At 28.2% G+C, this 18,689-nt stretch overlaps 1 protein-coding gene across 2 annotated transcripts in view; it reads right to left on the reverse strand.

Annotated features, from left to right (window-relative positions):
* Positions 1 to 18,689, reverse strand: part of Myc — a 60,116-nt gene that overhangs the window by 14,387 nt on the left and 27,040 nt on the right. Inside the window, exons 1-2 of one of the 2 annotated variants that reach the window (XM_065506638.1) lie at positions 14,703 to 16,199; positions 9,333 to 10,879 (exon numbers count right to left, since the gene is read on the reverse strand). In XM_065506638.1, coding sequence (XP_065362710.1) covers positions 9,333 to 10,746 — 1,414 coding nt within the window. In that variant the 5' untranslated portion in view covers positions 10,747 to 10,879; positions 14,703 to 16,199. Of the gene's footprint in view, positions 1 to 9,332; positions 10,880 to 14,702; positions 16,200 to 18,689 lie in introns of those variants that run through there. The other variant, XM_065506639.1, reaches the window with a different exon arrangement.

Genomic DNA, 18,689 nt, shown 5'->3' on the forward strand with positions numbered 1-18,689 from the left:
GTGGAGTAGTAGGAATTATACATTGCTGGTTTTTCCTATTAAAGTGTTAGATCTCTTGTCACTGTGAAATGTAGGCCTACTATCTGTCTGTCTATCTATCTACTGTGTTTTTTTGTAAGTAGGAAAGAACACCTACACATTATTACCAAGAGTATGTCGTAGTCGTCGTCGTTGTCGGCTAATGTAATAAGCTTTAATATAATAAAATTTATTTTTTCAGTTAGTGTACATTAGTATTTCAATGAGACATATGTTACCAGTCATCTGAGTACATAATGGATATGATGATGATGACACAATTGATAAAATAAATCATGTTAGTTTGTGTTGTATTTGTTTTTTAAACTAAAGGAAGTTGCAAGAATAGTATTTTGTAGATGAAATGCTTTAATAATTTTTATGTTTTTAAAGTAATGCCAAGTAATTACTAGGTAATGCCTTGAACTTTTTAACGATTTAATAAGTTTTAAAGAAAAAGCAACAAATGTTAATAGAATTAGCAAGTTTTCGAAAGTAATGTTAAGTAATTGAAAGGTAATGCTTGTAATTAACAGGTAATGCTTTTCATATTTTAATGATTTAATAACAAATTTTGGATGTTTTCAAAGTAATGCTAAGTAATTAAAAGGTAATGCTTATAAATTTTCAATGATTTAAACACATTAAATTAATGTCCAGTAATTTTTAAAGCAATTTTTAAGTATTTTCAAAATAATGCTAAATTATTACTTTGAAAATAAGGAAAATTTAAAGAAATATTGAGAGTCAGTATCATTTAATGAATTTGCTTGGTTTGTTAATAAAACAATATTAATAATTTGGCGCCTTTAACATAAAATCTTAAGTAGTGAAGTGATTTTTTTCTTTTCAAAAAAACACATGTTTAAAACTTAGCAAGAAAAAAAACTATATTATTAAAAGTGAAACTGATAAAAACAGAAAAAAATTAAACCACAAAAGGAAATAATATTGTTTACACATGTTGTGAATTTCAAACAATTTTAATTCACACGAGTAAAAATAACACAGAGGAGACGAAAAAAAAAACACACACAGTTTAAATTGAAATAGTAATGACAGGAAAATAAATATGGAAGGAAGTTTATAAAAATCTTATAATTGAAAAAAAAATTAAAGAAAATTTAAGTGAAAGTTATTAAGGTTTTATGCAATAACAAACAAATTGGTTTAGTTTATTGATATAACAAAAAAACCTTAGATTTAAAGCTAAAGAAATAAAATACTTTAGCCATTACCACAATTGCATTAAAGCAAATAACTGAAAATTTTAAAAAGAAAAACACAGAATTAAATCATGTTTTAGAAGAAAAAAAAAAGAATAGCAAAAAATAAAGCTCCATCCTTTTATATATATTGTGGTTAAAGCAGCATTATGTGGTTAAGCTAAAGTATAAAAAAAAATCTAGACGCCTTAAGAAAATCATACAATGCAACACTTGCAATTCTGTTAAGTCAAGCATGACACACACAATATTTGTTGTATAGCAAAAAGAAAGGCAAACAAATGAAAACAACAAAAAAAAATTCATTCAAAAGAATCTTTTGGAATAAAAGGGGAGTACGAGTAGCAAGCAAGGCAAATACTTTGACAAACTACTCATGTGTAAAGTTACAACTGTTGCACAGACAAACCAGACTCACAGTAGATATATGGTTTAACCTTTAAACCAAGATCAACATCATTATAAACTGACGACGATCATGATGATAATGATGATGATCATGAAGATCATAATTGTTCAAAGTTTCATAATAAAGAATTTCACAGAAAAAAAATATGACATTATCTATAAGGCACAAAAAAGAAAAAAAAACAATAAAGGAGAAAACAACTATGAACGTTTATATTAAACAAAGTCAACCTCTATTTAGAGAAGCTGTGGGAGAATTTCTTATTATATTTTTCGCCACAACTCACAATGCAAAAAATTAACGAAAAGGGGGAGCACAGCAAAAAGATGCTGGCTTCAAGCAGCATAATTCTTCTGCTAAAAGTGTGGGAAAATAAAATTTCAATCAAAAAATGTTAATGGGGTACGAAAAATACAAATCTTAAACCATAAACATTTTAAGAAAAAAGAGAGAGGGAGAGACATGTTTAGAATTTGTTATATTACATCATTTTCTTTTATTAAAGAACCAAAAAAAAATTAATTTTAAACTGTGAAAAAAATCTTATAGAAATTCCAAAATGAGTGATGGAATTACTGATGATTTCATAAATTTAAGAGAGTGTGGCGCACAGCTGTATAGTTTAATTACTAAAGTATGCAAAAATTAATAATAAATAAACTAGAAATATAGGAATAAATAGTTCTTATTATTTATAAAACAAAAAAGATGAGTAATCAATAAAAAAAGTTAAATTATTTAATTATTAGAACATTATCCTTAAGACATTATAAAATTGTTTAAAAATGTTTAGTAATTATTAGCTAAAGCCTACAATTTTGTTACGAATTTAAATTATAATCAAATTAATTAGTTACATTTAGAAATTATTTTGTAAGTTAGGGTATTACCCGGTTAATTCCCTACTTAACTACATACTTTCAATTTAAAACATTCCAATTAAAATATAATTAGTATTACATAGTTTTATTCCCTTAACTCTACTAAAAAGCTGAAAAGCTCCTTAAATTAGGCAATATTTCTTAAACCTTCGTAAACTCCTTAAAGTATGCCCGCAATTTAAAACATTTCAATTAAAACATAATTAGTATGGTACAGTTTAATTCCCACAACTACATTAAAAAGCTTTAAAGCTCCTTAAATTAGGCAATATTTAATCCCTTTAATGTTAAGCCATTAAAATCATATTTTCTTTTAAGAAACTACTACTACAAATTTACATATTTTATGAGCCATAAAGAGTAATAAAATGTTTGTATAAGCAAAAATCTATCTATAATGTGTAACTGTCATAAAACATATTGTGACGCAGTAATTATGGTGTATTTCTTTAGCTATAAAGCAAAAAGAACACACAAAAATAATAATGATAAATGACAATTTTTGCAAGGAGCCAAAGGGGAGTTGGACTGTAAAAGACTCTAACTGCCAGGCATTAAGCACTTAGAATATGAAAAAAAAAACAGACTCGTTTACACAAAAGGGTCCTTTATAAGTACATATAAATGTATAAAGAAAAGAGCAGCATTTAGCAGAGTTGCTTTACTTTAAAAGCTTAAAGCAATCTGTGTTTTTGTTGCAAACAGCAAAAACACACACACAAACAAATCTCAAGTACAGCTGAACAAAGGCAATGGCAAAAAAAGATAGCATAACTTAAGGCTGACTAAATATACAATAATAAGGATTTGAAATTAAAAGGCGTTGTCTTGGTTAAGCAAAAACTCTGAGATAGAAAAAAAATTATTTAAAAAAAATACTGCTTTTTGTTAACTTTAATTCAATTAGTTTTATTTAAAAAAAAATATATCAAATTTTATTTATTTAAGGTCAATGAACTCTTGGTTTCCTTAAATTATGGTTTAACTATTAAAAACTTTTCGTATACAAGTTAAAATACAAAAATATCAGGCCTACTTTAAGGGTTCTTTAATTAAAAAACCTTTTCTCTTGTTTAATACCATACAGCAGCATTCTCTCTCTTCCCCCGAAATGGCGCCATAAATAAATTTATGTGTCTGTGGCAAATTACGAAAAAAAATACCCCCAAATATTTCTTTTTGAGTGCAAAATATCCCTTTGTATCTCTGTTTTGTTTGTTAACCCCCCTACCCCCAGCATATTGAATTTATATACCTTGGTGGAAAAGAGGGTAACAAGTTTTAAAGCTCTCTTGAGACTAGTAAAAGTACTAGTACTAGCATGCAGTAGTAGTTGTAGTAGAAAAATGTCCCAGCGGGAAAAAGATGCAGTAAAGAGGCCTTCCTAAAGGCCTTCTTTTGCAGACACAAGGACTTCTAGCCGCATTGCAAAATCATTTAAATTTTACACGGCGTGTCATTGCGAGCCAAGGCCTTGCACACTCGCTGCTGTTAGAGGGCTGAGAGAAGGCCTACTTAGGAAGGGCTACTAGAAGGCCTACTTTGAAAGGGCTTCTAGAAGGCCTAATTGGGAAGAGCTATTAGAAGGTCTACTTTGGAAGGGCTATTAGAAGGTCTACTTTGGAAGGGCTATTTGTAGGGCTGCTATATGGTCTTATGCCTGTACAAAAACCTGTTATTACTGCTCTAATGAAAGGCCTGTTGAGGAATGACATATGGAATGCCTAGAAAGATAGGACTACTGCAAAGTCTTATGGAAGAGCTACATGAGAAGGCCTAAAAGAGAAAAAAAGCATTAGAAATTAGGCATCAAAGGACGGCCTATGAAAAGTCATGCATTTTAAAGTTTTATAGAACATCTACCATGGAAGACCTATTTAAAGTCTTATTAGAAGATCTAAAATAAGAATAAGAATTAAAATGAATGTTTGTTTAATTTTTTGAAACATGATAATTTCTGATTACATACTTAAAAAGCAACAAAAATAAATAAGAAGCGACATCAAGCAATTTATTGTTGTAAATTTTGTAAAGAGAGTTAATCAAAGAGATGCAGAGTATTTTATTTTTTGATGTAGACTATTTTTATTTAACCACTTGTTATTAGAAGGGGATTCATAGGCCTTCTTGAACACCTTCTAAGAGCAGGCAGTGTGGAATTAGTATCGGATCTTTTAGAATGTGTAAGTATGCCTTTTAGAAGGCCTACAAACTGAAGTCCTATAATTTTTTCCCGCTGGGGTATAATGGTTGTTTTTAGCGTCGCCGACCGGCCCCATCATTGAAATTATTGCTGATTTTTTATGCTCTCGGTATCGTTTTGCTTTTCTAACTCATTTTCAAATCAATTTATATGCAGCAGGGTTGGAAAATTGAAAATGTTGCGGTAATTTTTAAGGTTGATATGAAATAATGTAAACAATATGAAATATCTATTTGAGATGATAAGAATAATAATAGAAAGATTGTCAATTGTGCAAGATCCGCTTGTTCGTTTTTTTAAATTTTAGAATTGATGCTAAGATGTTTTGGGGGGCACTGAGATCTTATCGGATCTAAATTTGTATCCAAATTTCCATCCCTGATTTGCACACACGTGTAGCTATAAAAAAATGATTTTTTTTAAACACAAAAATACTCAAGGTCGTACGTTGGCTACAAAATATTGCTGGTTGTGTTGTTGCTTTTATTGCTGTTAAGCTTTTTATTATTGCTTGTTGTTGTAATTGTAGTAGTATGTACTAATAGAGTAACTTATTTTGTTGTGGATGCATACGAGTCTGGTACACTACTCTCTACTCCTCGTATGTTTTTTTCTTGTTTTATTGAGACATAATGATACTTTAACCCTGTGTAATGGATACTATGGAAGCAATGCAAATAAAGCTTTTATTGGGGTAGTAAGTATATAAATAGAAAAAGCTTTTGGCTCTTTTTTTTAAGACCAAATAGAGAGAAAAACTTGCAAGTACACATATCCAGTTTTTTGTCTCAGTAGATTTATTTAAGTTGTGAAATCTTATTTAATTAAAATTTCTTCATTTTTTTCGGTAATGTAGGAAAATTAGTTTGTAGAAATTGTAACTTAACTTAAAATTTATTTTGTTTATAAAAAAAGTACTGCCTATTTTTAGTCGTTTTAACCCTGTTTATCTCGGTTCTCTTTAAACAGACACACCCAAACACATTTCTGTTTCAATAAGTCTCTTTTATTTCTGTGCGTAGTTTGCAGTTGCTTTATTTATTTTTTTTTTGTTGCTTTTATTATTACACTGTGATATTTCCGCTCAAATTTCCGTTAAATATTGCTTTATATTTTAGTTACATTCGGTTTTTGTATGTCTATCTGTCCGTCTGTCTGTATGTCTGTGTTTTTGCATTTGGTTTGAGAGATGGTCTCTTGAATCAAATCTACACTTCCGCCTTTCATTTCCATTGCCATTATAATGCTGCAGCTTCACATTTTTTTTATGTATTTGACTGCAATTGTAAAAAAAAAACATTTTTGCCGGCCGGTTTTTCCACAAGTTTGAGTATAAAGGGGATTTCTGGTAAAGCAAGGGGAGCTAGCAGAAGAGAGTTAAAGTGTTTTAAGTTTGAAATAGTTGGGCTGGGCAATACCCATGGAAATTTGTAAGAAATTATTTTAATTAAACATGTTTAAAGAATTTAAAGACAGTTTTAAGGAGTTTTAATAAAAACCATTGCCTAACTTAAGGAGTTATAGAATTTATTAAATTTTTTCTAATTTTGCTTAAAATATGTATAATTTTTATTAAAATTTACAGTTTTTTTATGCAGTAGACTAAAATTTTTACTTTCCCATGTTTTGGTTAAAAAAAATTGCGAAATTTATTTAACAAATAAATAAAAGTTTTACGCACATTTTCTTCTTTAATAACCTTGTAGTTATAAAATGAAGTTCATTGCCATATTGTATTGTATAGTTAAGTAATAGTTATGAATTTTTAAGTGTTAAAATTTTAAACAAACATTTTTTATGTCTAAAACTTAAGTATAAAAAGCAGTGTTAACGTAATATTAATCACAAGCTACGCATTATAACATTTACTTTTTTCGCAATTTAACAATAGTAGGCTTTATTTGATGATTTATTTGAATAATCATAAAAAAAACATTGTTTAATTATACAATTTCTGTTAGGCAAATTATTTTTTTAAGTAAAATAATTTAAGATTTATGGATAAATTTGAAATTTAATTCAAATGTGCAAAATTTAATAAAATTTCTTGAAATCATTTTTTTTTTATTTTAGACAAGATTTAAAATTCCAGATTATTATTAATTTTTCTAATAAATATTATTTTTAGCCAAAATAATGTTGTACTGTAAATAAAAATTTGTTTAAATTTATCTAAAATAAAATATTGAGTCATAAAATAAACAAAAAAATCAAACTAAATAGCAAATGTTTGAGAATATTTAAATAAAAATATTTTGAATGATTAAATGTGTTTAAAAAAAAAAATCAACGAAATTTTTATTAAATTAAACAAAAAGAAGGTACAAAGTTCTAAATTTTAATTATTCCATGACAGTCACATAAATTATGCTATAAAATCTGAACATTTTTGCAAAACCTATTAGATCTTTGTATAAGTCTATGAAATGTAGAGCACCTAGCAACAAATTGTTGAAAAAAAATTCACAAATTAATTAAAATACATAGCGACAACACCCATATCACAACCAGAGAAACAAGTGAGAGTGAGATTCAGCTGTAACGAATCATATATACACTTCTCCTTAAAAAAAAAAAATCAGCAAAAAAATCATGTTGGCTGATTTTCAATATAAAAATTCTGAATATAAAAATTTAAGTCTATAATATACCTATCTAGGAACCTCAGAAAGTTTAGTTCAACTAACTTTTGATAAATATAGTACAAATTACAAACGTGAGGACAAATTTATACCTTACCCCTCATGGTGAAGTGTATGAAAAAAACCGGCGAAATATAAATATAAACATTTAGAAATAAACCGCACAATTTAACAAGATTTTTTGTTTTCTAACAAATGTGCAATAAACAACTTTAGTAGCGATGTCTAGCACAAAAAACAACAACAAAAATAGCAACAACAAAATTCTAACGTGGCTGCTGCAACAAAACTAAAATATTTACTAAACAATCAAGAAAAAAATCTACAACGTAAATAGATAAAAAAAAAATCCCCAAACAACTTAAAAACAATAACAAAATAAAACAAAATAAACTGTATTTAAAGAGTAAAGCAATAACTAGAGAGCTAAAAATAAATACAAACCAACTAATGTAATGAGCAACTGACCCCTTGCTTACGTTGTTTTAAACTAGATTAATAAAAAAAACAATTCGCGCCAAAATAAGTTTTTACATGCAATTGTCTCAGTAATATTTACTACTATTTTGCAATAACAACAACAAAACTAGCAATGCATTACTACAAATTACCGTTAGGTCAAAAGAGAGTTAAATTATACATACATAATCACAAGAGAGCAAGGGGTACTTTGTACTTACTCCTCTCTGTTCTTTAAATATTAAAGGAAATCAAACCTACGCCTCAATTAAAGGCAAATGCGCAAGACTGGGTTTATGCATTGTTACAAAACACTCTAATTTTCTAAGGAGTGTAAATAGAGTGCGTGTAAAAGCAGAGTAAGAGGTAAACATGCAAAAAATGAGATTTTATTACAGTGTAAAAGCATTAAGCCGGCCTGGGTTGGGGTAGGGTAGTAAAATTAAATTAAACAAAAACCCGAGACACAAAAAACTAAAAGAAAGAACTGGAACATCTTAATCTAATAAGAAAATATGCAAAATTTTATTAATAACATAAGATATTCAAAAATTATAATCGAAAAGTGTTAAAAAGAATTTGAACATTTTAATTGGCTTTAATTTAAGTTATCCTTTATGTTAAATAACATATTTATAACAAAAATTTACAAAAATAAAACTATACTTGCATGTAAATAAAAGTTTGTTAAGTAAGTTTGGGTGTAACCAAGAAAAAACGAAAATTTAAATGTAATATAAAGTTAGAAACACCGAAACTGCTCTTTTGTAAATAAATGCTAACAAAACAAAACCATACTTTAAGGCGTAGTAAAAATTACAATGTATTGCCATAAAAAAATCTCAAAACCTGCGCACTATCTGAATTTCTCTCTTTCTTTAACACACTCTAGAAATTTCCATACCTTTAAAGGGCACGTTAAAAAACAACGTGGTCGTAAAGACGCCTTAGCTGAAAACGCCTAATAGTATGCCTTACTTTAAGATAATCATATATAAAAAAAACAGAAAAAAGGCGCCAAAATTTTTTTATATTCTATGGCTTTTAAATTTTGCAATTCATTTTATAAATTTCACCATTTGCAAGAACTAGAAATGACGTTGCTCTTTTTAATTTTTCTTTGATTTACAATATGGACTTTACAACTTTTGTATTGTGTCGTCAAATGTGGAAATTATCATTGCTTGCATACATTTAAGGGGGCAAAATGTAATCTGTTTTTTTTTTAAATTGTACACTTCCATTTAAATAATTTCACAATATTTTGTAATAATAGCACTCGAAAAGAGAATGTGTAAAGTACAAGTGACGTACAGAGCACAAAAAATGAAGAGCAATTAACAAGTATTTATTAAAAACAAATTATAATAATTACGATAAGATTAAAAGGGCAGCAGAAAAAAAATCTACAATATGGCAACAAATATTTTTTGTTTTTCACTAAACAAATTAAACTAAGAAGAAAATAATAGAAATTTGACTTGACCAACTCACCAGAATCCGAGGGTGTATCCAAATTTGTGCCCAAATCGTCCATGCCATCTTTGCAGCGTGTATAGCTGTGATCCCGATGTTGCATATAGTGCTGGGTACTGCTGATATTTGAGGATTGACTGGATACCGGCGACACACCACCTGCCCCATATCTGATTTCATCATCCATTAGCGATGACGTACTTGAACCCATTGTAGATTCTTCATCGGAATCGGATTCGGAGGAACGCATTGAACCGGTTGTGTCGACTGAATGATAGCTGAAACCACCACCACCACTACTACTACACGTTGTACTCGGCGTTGTTGCAGGTATGTATTCTTGGGAATTTGACGGACTGTTTATGACATCCAAGACATCGGCCAGGGAACAACCGCTTATAAGACGTGTATCGATTTGTTTTTTACTGGTGTCTTGTAGCTCTTGGCTGACATTTGTGATAAAGTCCACTCTAACATCTGTGGTTAGCGAGATGTTATTGCTGCCCATGACACAGGCTCTCAGGTCCACATTATGTTTGAATTCGGTCGTAGAGCAATCATCGTCTAAACTGTGCGGTGTATCGGGACGTTGATACAATAGTGAGGTGTTTGCACTTGAGGTGGAGGTGGCGGAGGTGTTGAATAGTGAGGAGGTGTCTGCAGAGTTTGAGTGGTTGGTGTGAATGGCATTAGCTGAGGGCAACAATTGATCACCCCGTTTGGTAATGTGCAGTGTGCCACGTGTCTGTTGTTGTTGTGATTTCTTTTGCTGTTGTTGCTGGGATTTACGTAATAAGGAGGTGCCTGGTGGTAAACTTTGCATAGTCGTTGTGTTGCCCACACTAAGTAACATAACAGGATGTGGCTGTTGCGTCGTTGTTGCTGCGGCTGCTGCTGCTACTGTAGGCGTTGTCTTGCTATTTGGTATGCTGTGATGAGCCAACTGTTGTTCCACATCATCTGTGGGTTCTTGTTTAATTTGAACTATTTCCTGTTTGAATTTCATAGGATTTGCCTTCTTGGCTGTTACTACGGTAGGTGCTGTTATCTCTTCTTTTTCCACTTTTATGTGTAAGCTAGCAGCTTGTGGTGTACTGGAGGCTCCCATAACTGCTGCCAACGAAACACCGCTACTGATGTCACTCGACATTGAGGAGGCAGAAGTCGATAGTATGGTGGAGGGTGGTGCTGTCCACCACATTAAATCTGTATTACGTACTTCGGGTTTTGTGTCCAAATCTAAATCCATGCCGTAGGGCGAAAATGTGTCTGATTCGATTTTCTGTATATCACTGCAGATGGAGGGTAAGTCATCGAAGAAATCAAATGGATCTGGTTGTATTTGGAATTCATCGGAAAAACCATTGGGTGATAGTTCACTGAAGAAGGAGCTAATGGGTGAGGTCCCATAGGGGCTGCATAGTTTTGCCATGTTGTCGAGTTGTTGTTCAATAAGGTCCGATTTATCACAAATTGTATTAGGGTTTCTTAATTGTTTTATAGGCGAAGATGCCAGATCTTCAATTTGTTTTTAGGATTTTTGTTGTGGAAGTTTAATCTATAAACTGTAAAGAAAATTTTAGAAAAATAAAGGCAAATATTTAGATTTTTTGGCATAAGTAAGTTTAATTTAAAAATAGCTATAAATTTATTAAATTTGTCTTTATTTCGCTTGCTGTTTGTGGCTTAACGTTATAATTCTGTGGTGTGTGTGATTATAGTTTAAACAATTTATTTAATTTGCACTTTCTCAGCTTCTTAATACAATATAAACAAAATATTAACAACATCCATCTACTACTTTAGTTATTTACATAAATAATTTCTCTTCCTTATTCTATTTAACACTTTGTCAACTCACACTTTCTTGCCAGCCACTCATTAACAACAACTACATAGCATTTGCCTGTAATTAAATGGACGAATTACAACAATTGCATTGAATGAGTAAAAAGTAAACAAAATACACATTCACACACATATGTATGTCCATGAGAGTGGAGACAAAAGGGGGCAAAAAAAAAACAGTAGAAAATAATAATAACAATAATAAACATTAGTGTAAGTATGTTTTCATGTAGAGATATGTATTTATATAGAAAACAGAGAGTGCATTTGCATGATTGTATATATTAGGGAGATCTTATTAAATTATACATTATTTGCTTGTTGTTGTTTGCAACAACACTTTACAGCAGTGACGATATAAATTGTAGAGTGTTTGTTAGTGTGTTGTTGTAAAAAGTGTGGGTGTTTTTAAATATCAAACTCAATATTGTAAATGTAGTTTGCCATTATTTTTTGCTCATTTATGTTTGTGTTTAGTGGGCGTTTAGTGGCATTTTGTTTTAAATTACTGTTATTTTTATATTTTTTGTATTATTATTGTAATATTTTGGCGCCATATTAAGTAAAAATGTAAAAGAGCAAATGTGTGAGACACAAATTCTAGTAAAATAGTACAAAAACGTATTGTTATTAAACAATTGTATAAACAAAATCAATAATAGTACCTATTTAATGGATATTATAGTTTTATTTTTTTGCTAATATCAATTTACATCTTCCAAGTGGTACATACAAAAATTACAATTAGTCATTTTTATTATTTGTTTATATAGAAAAATTTTGTTTGTAAACAATTAAGATAAAATTTATAAATAAAGAAAATTCCTAGAATTTGTAATTAGCACAAAAATGATAAATTTCTGGAAATCATGATTCAAAAAATAAATATTGTAGATGTTTAATGAATAATTTTATATTTATTGATTTAATTAAATACAAATTGTTTGTAATTGTAATCTTAATGACGTTTTAAGAAATATGTAATTAGTTAGTAGGTATTTAAAAAAAGTTTACAGTGTATTTTATATGAATTTTAATGAAAGCGCCAAGATGGCGCTTTTCTCTATTTAGTAATTTTATTGTTTATTAAATTAGAATCATATTAAATTGTCACTAAGGGAATTAATACAAAAATTGAGCAATATTTATCATAACAATTTTAAGAATTTGTTTAAATTTGTAAAATTAAAACAAATATTTTAACCCTAGAAAATAATTAAAAAAAGTAAAACATTTAGGTATAATTATTCTAAATTTTTATTTTTTTTTTAAATTTTTTCATAAAATAAAAGAAACTTTTTAAATTTAATTCAAAACCAGGGATTCAAAAATTAAAAAAAAAATAACTACATTATAATTTATTGATTATAGCTACCTAAATAGGTTAGATAGGTATAAAACAAATTTTTTTTAAAAATTTATCGTGAATATTAAATTTTAAAATGATCAAAGTTTTATAAAACTAAAATTCTTACAAAATTTTATTTATAAACTTTTTATAAATTTTAAAATTTATGATTATTTGAATATTTATGCTTTATTAATTCTTAATAGGTATATTTTACAATTTCTTTTAATACATGATTTAACTCTTTTAAATTACCGGCAACAAAAAACGCAACTCATAAATCTTAAACCTAAATACAGCAACAACGCACAATATGCAAAAAAATAAACAAAAAAAAAATTCCCTAACAAACTTTCAATACCTATGTATGAAAAAGCAAAAACAAAAATTCTCAAAAAACTTGTTTTATTTATAAATTCACCAAAAAAAAATGCCGGCTAAAAACAAGTTTCCTTTAATTAGCTCTGTTTTCTATTTTTTTATTTTTATAAGTTTGTTGTTATTATGGTCTAGCCATCTATCATCTTCTTCATTTTAAAATTTAAATAATATTTATGAAAATCATACAACCACAAACACTCTTAAATATTTAGGGAACGTCATTTGGTTTGTTTGTTTTCTGCCTTTTCGTATATTGCACTTTATTCGCCATATTTATATATTAAGCTTAAGAGAGTTGAGTAATTTGCGCACTGTGTGTTTGAAAGGTAAAAGAGTGCAACAGTGCATTAATGGCCTGTTATTTCTATATGTAAACAAAAACACAGCTATACAGTGGGTTATAGCAACAAATCAAAATAAAGAAATTGTAAACAAAACGCATCACAAAAAGGAAGTAAGAAAGAGTTGAGAGATTATTTAAGAAATTAAAAAGGTTTATTTCTAAAAGATTTTATTATTACAATTTTTGGAAGACGTAAGAGAAATCAATTTTTGTAAGTAAAGGAATTTTTTAATACCGTTAGAATTTTTTCTTTTTCTACCAATATAAAATTGAATAATGATAAAGATTTGTGGTAACAAATTTTAGAACTACATAATTTCATCTTCATTATTTAAAAATATAATACTTTTGGGTACTACAAATTAGACTTTAAAGCTGTTTGAGCGCAACATTATTGATTTTTAAGCCCTGTTTTAAATACAGATAAACAAAAACTATAATAAAAAGAAACCACAAAAAAGTAATATTTTAATAAGTTTTGTTTTGATTTGTTGTTAAAATTGTGTTAAAAATAAAGAGTTGATTGACTCTTAAGAGAAAATTAATAAATGATTTGTTTACATTTTTTTTTTCAAAAGCTAAAATTGTTGTAGGTAGTTGTTGTTATAAGGTATTTTTGGTGTTTTCTTTAAAGCTATTTTAAATACCGTTAGAATTTAAAGTATTTTTAATAAAGCACAGTGATTTAAAGGTAACAAAAAGCATATTACAAAATTAAATAGGTATGCATATGCATTTTTGTAGAATTTTTTAAATATTTGAAATATTTAGGTACAAATTAATATTTTTAAATTGTAGGTAGGTATTTACAAAATTTTCAAAACTCTAAAAATTTTAATTTAAGATTTTTTGAAAATTTTAATTGAATGAAAGGTAAATGAAAAATAAATATTTTTTAAGCTAATCTAAAATCTATAAAACTAAGAAAATCATTTATTTAATTTTAAGCCTATAAAATATAGGAATTTTCGGAAAAAAAAATTGAAAAATATTGAAATTGAAAAATATTGAAAAATTTAAATATTTAAAAAATTTATTTAAAAAAAAATTATTTTTTTAACAAAATATGAAATTTTCAAAAATTGTACATATTTGAAAATTTAAACATATTTTTTTTAACAAAAAATATTAAATTTTTAAAAAATTTTAAAATTATAAATACTCAAAAATAGTAAAAAATAATCTAATTCAAATTATCTAAACGTTACAGATAGAGATACCTAGTATAAAAAACTATTTTTTTGATTTTTAAAAATCGAAAATAAACCAATTATTCTATTCACACCATAAATCTACATATGAATACGAATAAAGCCATACTGAATAACATAATTTACGAATATAATTTTTTAAGAAAAAAAAATCGAGCATTTTAAACAGATACTAATTTTTTAAAAAATTATTTTTTTTAACCGATTTTTTAAAAAAAAAATATTTTTACAATTTTTCTTAATAATAAAATATTTACCTTTTTTCTGTGTCTTAGTTTTTATTTAAATCCAATTTGTTTGTCGTTAAGAAATATAATATAATCCTTCTTAAGTTTGTTAGAGTTGTAGGTAGGTCAAAATATTATTTTGTCAAATTTATAATTTCTTATTTTCAATATCTTGTTTAAGATTTCAAATCTTTATCTTTCTTTTCAGCTGGGTAATGTAGTAAATATTATAAAGCACTGCACACGGTCTTTTTTCAAAAGACTTTTTATGTAAATTTTTCTTTTATTTTATAAATCTGTATAGGTAGTAGGTATGTATTTTCAGCAGCAGTTTACTTTTAATAAACCAGGCACTAATTTCAATTTAATTTTCAACAAATTTTTGCAATCCTTTTTAGTGCTTTTTTTCTGGCAGCCAAAATTCCTCTTTCTCTTTGTTTAGAGATTTTCAAAAAGGAAATTTTTTTTTTGGTAACTTTAATTTTGTTGTTGTAGTTAATTACAATTTTTAACGGTAAACTCACACAAAACAATTAAAATACACTGAGAGCAAAAAAGTTAAATTTTTGCCTTGACCAAAAATTTCAATTTGGTTGGGTTGGGTTGATTTTTCAATTTAGAATTTCTTTTCAGTAGAATTTTATTTAAATAAAAATATTCTTGGTTGTAAATTAAAAATAATTTGGGAATTTTTTTTATAAATATTTGATGCCAGCAAATTGTTGCTGCTGCCGTTGTTGATGTTTATAAATAATGAAAATTGCAAAAAATTGCTTAACGTTGTTGTATTATTTGTTGTAAATAAAATATTGTTGGTTGGTTCGTTTGTCAAAAACTGCATGACCAACTTGTTCCAAAACGAAACTATTTTTATTTTTTTTATTTTTGTTACACTTTTTCAAACTTTCTTTGCAATTTAAAATTTGTTTTTCAAATTTTCCCGAACGCTATTCTTTTTTTTTAAATCAATACAACGAATTTTCTTTAAAATTAATTTTACGCGTAAATCCACCGTGCGCGCTGTTGCGTTGACGATTGTGTGATTGGGTTTGTGTTTGAAAAGGAAATGATTTCTTTCTGTTTAAGTTTGTTGTTTAATAATTTAAGTTTTGACTTGTGTTGTTATAATTCTTTCCACTTTGCACTTCTTTTATTTTGTGTAGTTGTTGGATATTTTTTTTTTAAATTCCCTCTTAGAATTTATATTTGAGCTCTGAGCGCGCGTATCATAATAAACTAAAAAGCAACGACTAATGTCTCTTTTTTATATATAAATATGTGTATAGGTATAAAAAAAAAGTATTTTTTTTTTATACTGTTTTTCTTTCTTAATTTCAACTTTTTTTCTTCTTTCTGTGTAAGTTCAAATTTTATTGAACTATAGACGACCGTTCACATGAAAGTCCCAAAGTGAAGTGTTTAAATGAACGCGCCAAAAATTGTCTATAACCAAACGTCTCGACAACACTGTGTGAACAACAAAAATCTAATAATGTCTGACTGCAGTGTTGTGTAGTGTTGTACTTGGTGAAAAAGACAATTTTAATAAAACTCATTTACACTCATACATACCCATGCATACATACCACACACAAGCAACAACAACAACCACCATAACAAGAGCGGACAGAGCACAACAGAATATTAAAGATATTTGTTTTTTTTTCTGCTTTACTATTTCATTTGTTTTACTATATAGTTTTTTCTTCTGTGTTTTTTTTTTCTTTTTGATATTTAGTTCCTTACATTAGCAGCTTATAAAATGCCGGGTATTTTGAGATAGAGAGCATTTGAGTAACATAAACAAAACAAAGAGTGATTTTGGTTTTTTTACTTGTCGAAGAGAGTAACGGAATTTATTAGTAAAATAATTTATTACTCGAAAATGAGTAGATGTTGGTTGATTTTGTTTGTTGAGCAGAGTCAAAACTAAAAAAGACAGAAGATGATTGAGGGAAAAGACAGGCAACCAGAAATTAGTTTTTATTTTATTAAGGGATTTCTTGAAGAATATTAAAAGGAAAAATCTATGCAAAGGTAAGGTTATGGTTTTATAACTCAAACGGTTAGTTAATAAAACTGTTTGAAGGGGTAAAGCAGCCACTTTCTGAATCGATCTGGCGATGTTATACTTTGTGATTAGTGAATGGTAAATCGATTACGGTTATGGTCGAAATTATCAGGGTCTAAAAACGATTATTTCGTGATCGATTATATACTCCGATTTTTATGCTGAAATCGATTTTTGATAACGATTAATCGAAATAGAAAAATTCCGGAATTTTTAGTATTGTCTACGTTTTTTGCTTTCATTAAAATTTGCAATATATTAATCTTCAGCTGACATTGGAAAATATTCACTTAGGATCTCATTTTTTAATGCGAAATTTTTTCAAATTTTTATAAAATGAGCTACGAAATTTTTTCCATAAATTTGTTGTCAAATGTTTGCCGATACGGTTTATAAAATGAGCACCTCAACATAAAGGAATTGTAATACTCTTCCAAAATATGATTTTAATCCGTAATTATAGCGTATATGTGTTATTTGCTATAGTTCCCAAAAATACAGGTCGATTATTAAAAAAACGATTATTGGGTTTGATTAATCGAATGTAAAAATCGAAATGAAAATGGTTGATCGAAAAGTCGAAAATCTATTATTAACTTTTCATACCATTCACTGTTTTGTGATGATTTTTTATATTTTGGTGCAAGGAAGTATCCCATTGAAATTGATCCATAATTTCAAAACCTATAATAATTGCCTCCAGTTTTTAAGCTTTTGTCCTAGCTGCCGTATATAAAAAAGACTGACGTTCACATGAGTTCAAACTGACGACTGACATTCACATGAGGACAATTAAAGAAAGTTGTCCATATATCCAAATTCGGATTTAGATTTATTGAGCATTAAGATTGAAAAACCCTTAACACACGTTTTTCCTTAAAACGTTTAACACAAGTATTATTTGATTTATTTTTGATCAAGTTACATTTGAAAAATATGCCAGTTATTATGTTTAATGTCAATTATGTTCATTTGTTGTTAATCTGATTAAAATGAGTGACGAGAAAAAAGTGCGTACTAAAATAATTAAATATGTTCAACAAAATCCAACTTGGTCCTACAAAAAGTTGGCCAAACAATCAAAGATCTGTCATCAAAGTAATTCCAATGTAATTAAACAGTATCGGGAGAACTTGTCTGCTGATAGAATACCTGGTTCAGGTATAAAGAATGATCCACATGATGTTTCTAAAGCCAATAATTAAAAAGCATTTACAAAAGAGCTCTCAACACCGCCGGTAGGAAAGCAGTCCGGTTAGCTAAATACTCGAACTATTTGGTACGAAAAGTTAAAGCCAATGCCGGTTTTAAAATATACAAGGCTCAAAAAGTTACTGACAGGATCACTGCTAAAAATTTAGAGGCCAAAGAGTGGAACACGGAAATTGAAGTCAAATTTTATAAAAAAAAAATATACCTACTGCATAATGGATGACGAAACGTATGATCTGGAAAATTGTTCGCATCTTCCGGGTCAATATTTTTATGTTGTCGAGGAAATGCTGTAGAACAGTTTAGGACCCGAAAGCAGAAAATTGTTCCAAAAAGTTTTTAGTATGGCAAACAATATGCAGTTGCGGGAAAAATAATACCGAAATTTACATCAACAAATGTTTACAAAAGAGGATGCTTCCACTCATAAGACTTCTTAATATGTCCACTTATTTTTGGCATGATTTGGCATCCTGTCACTATGGTAGGCAAGGTTTTGAGGGGTACAAGAACAATAATGTGGTATGTATTTGTACCAAGAGAAGCAAATCCGCCAAATTTCCTGGAGCTAAGGCCAGTGGAGAGATATTGGGCTGCTGTTAAAATAGAAGTGAAGAGCACAAAAAAGGTTTCCAAAAGTGTGGTAAATTTTAAACGGTGATGAACTATGTGTTCGAACAGAGTGACAGAAAACACTATAAAAACCTTAATGGAAGGGTTTCCGGAAAAGGTTC

This window comes from Calliphora vicina, chromosome 4 (assembly GCF_958450345.1).
Source record: "Calliphora vicina chromosome 4, idCalVici1.1, whole genome shotgun sequence".
NCBI classification, from domain to species: domain Eukaryota; kingdom Metazoa; phylum Arthropoda; class Insecta; order Diptera; family Calliphoridae; genus Calliphora; species Calliphora vicina.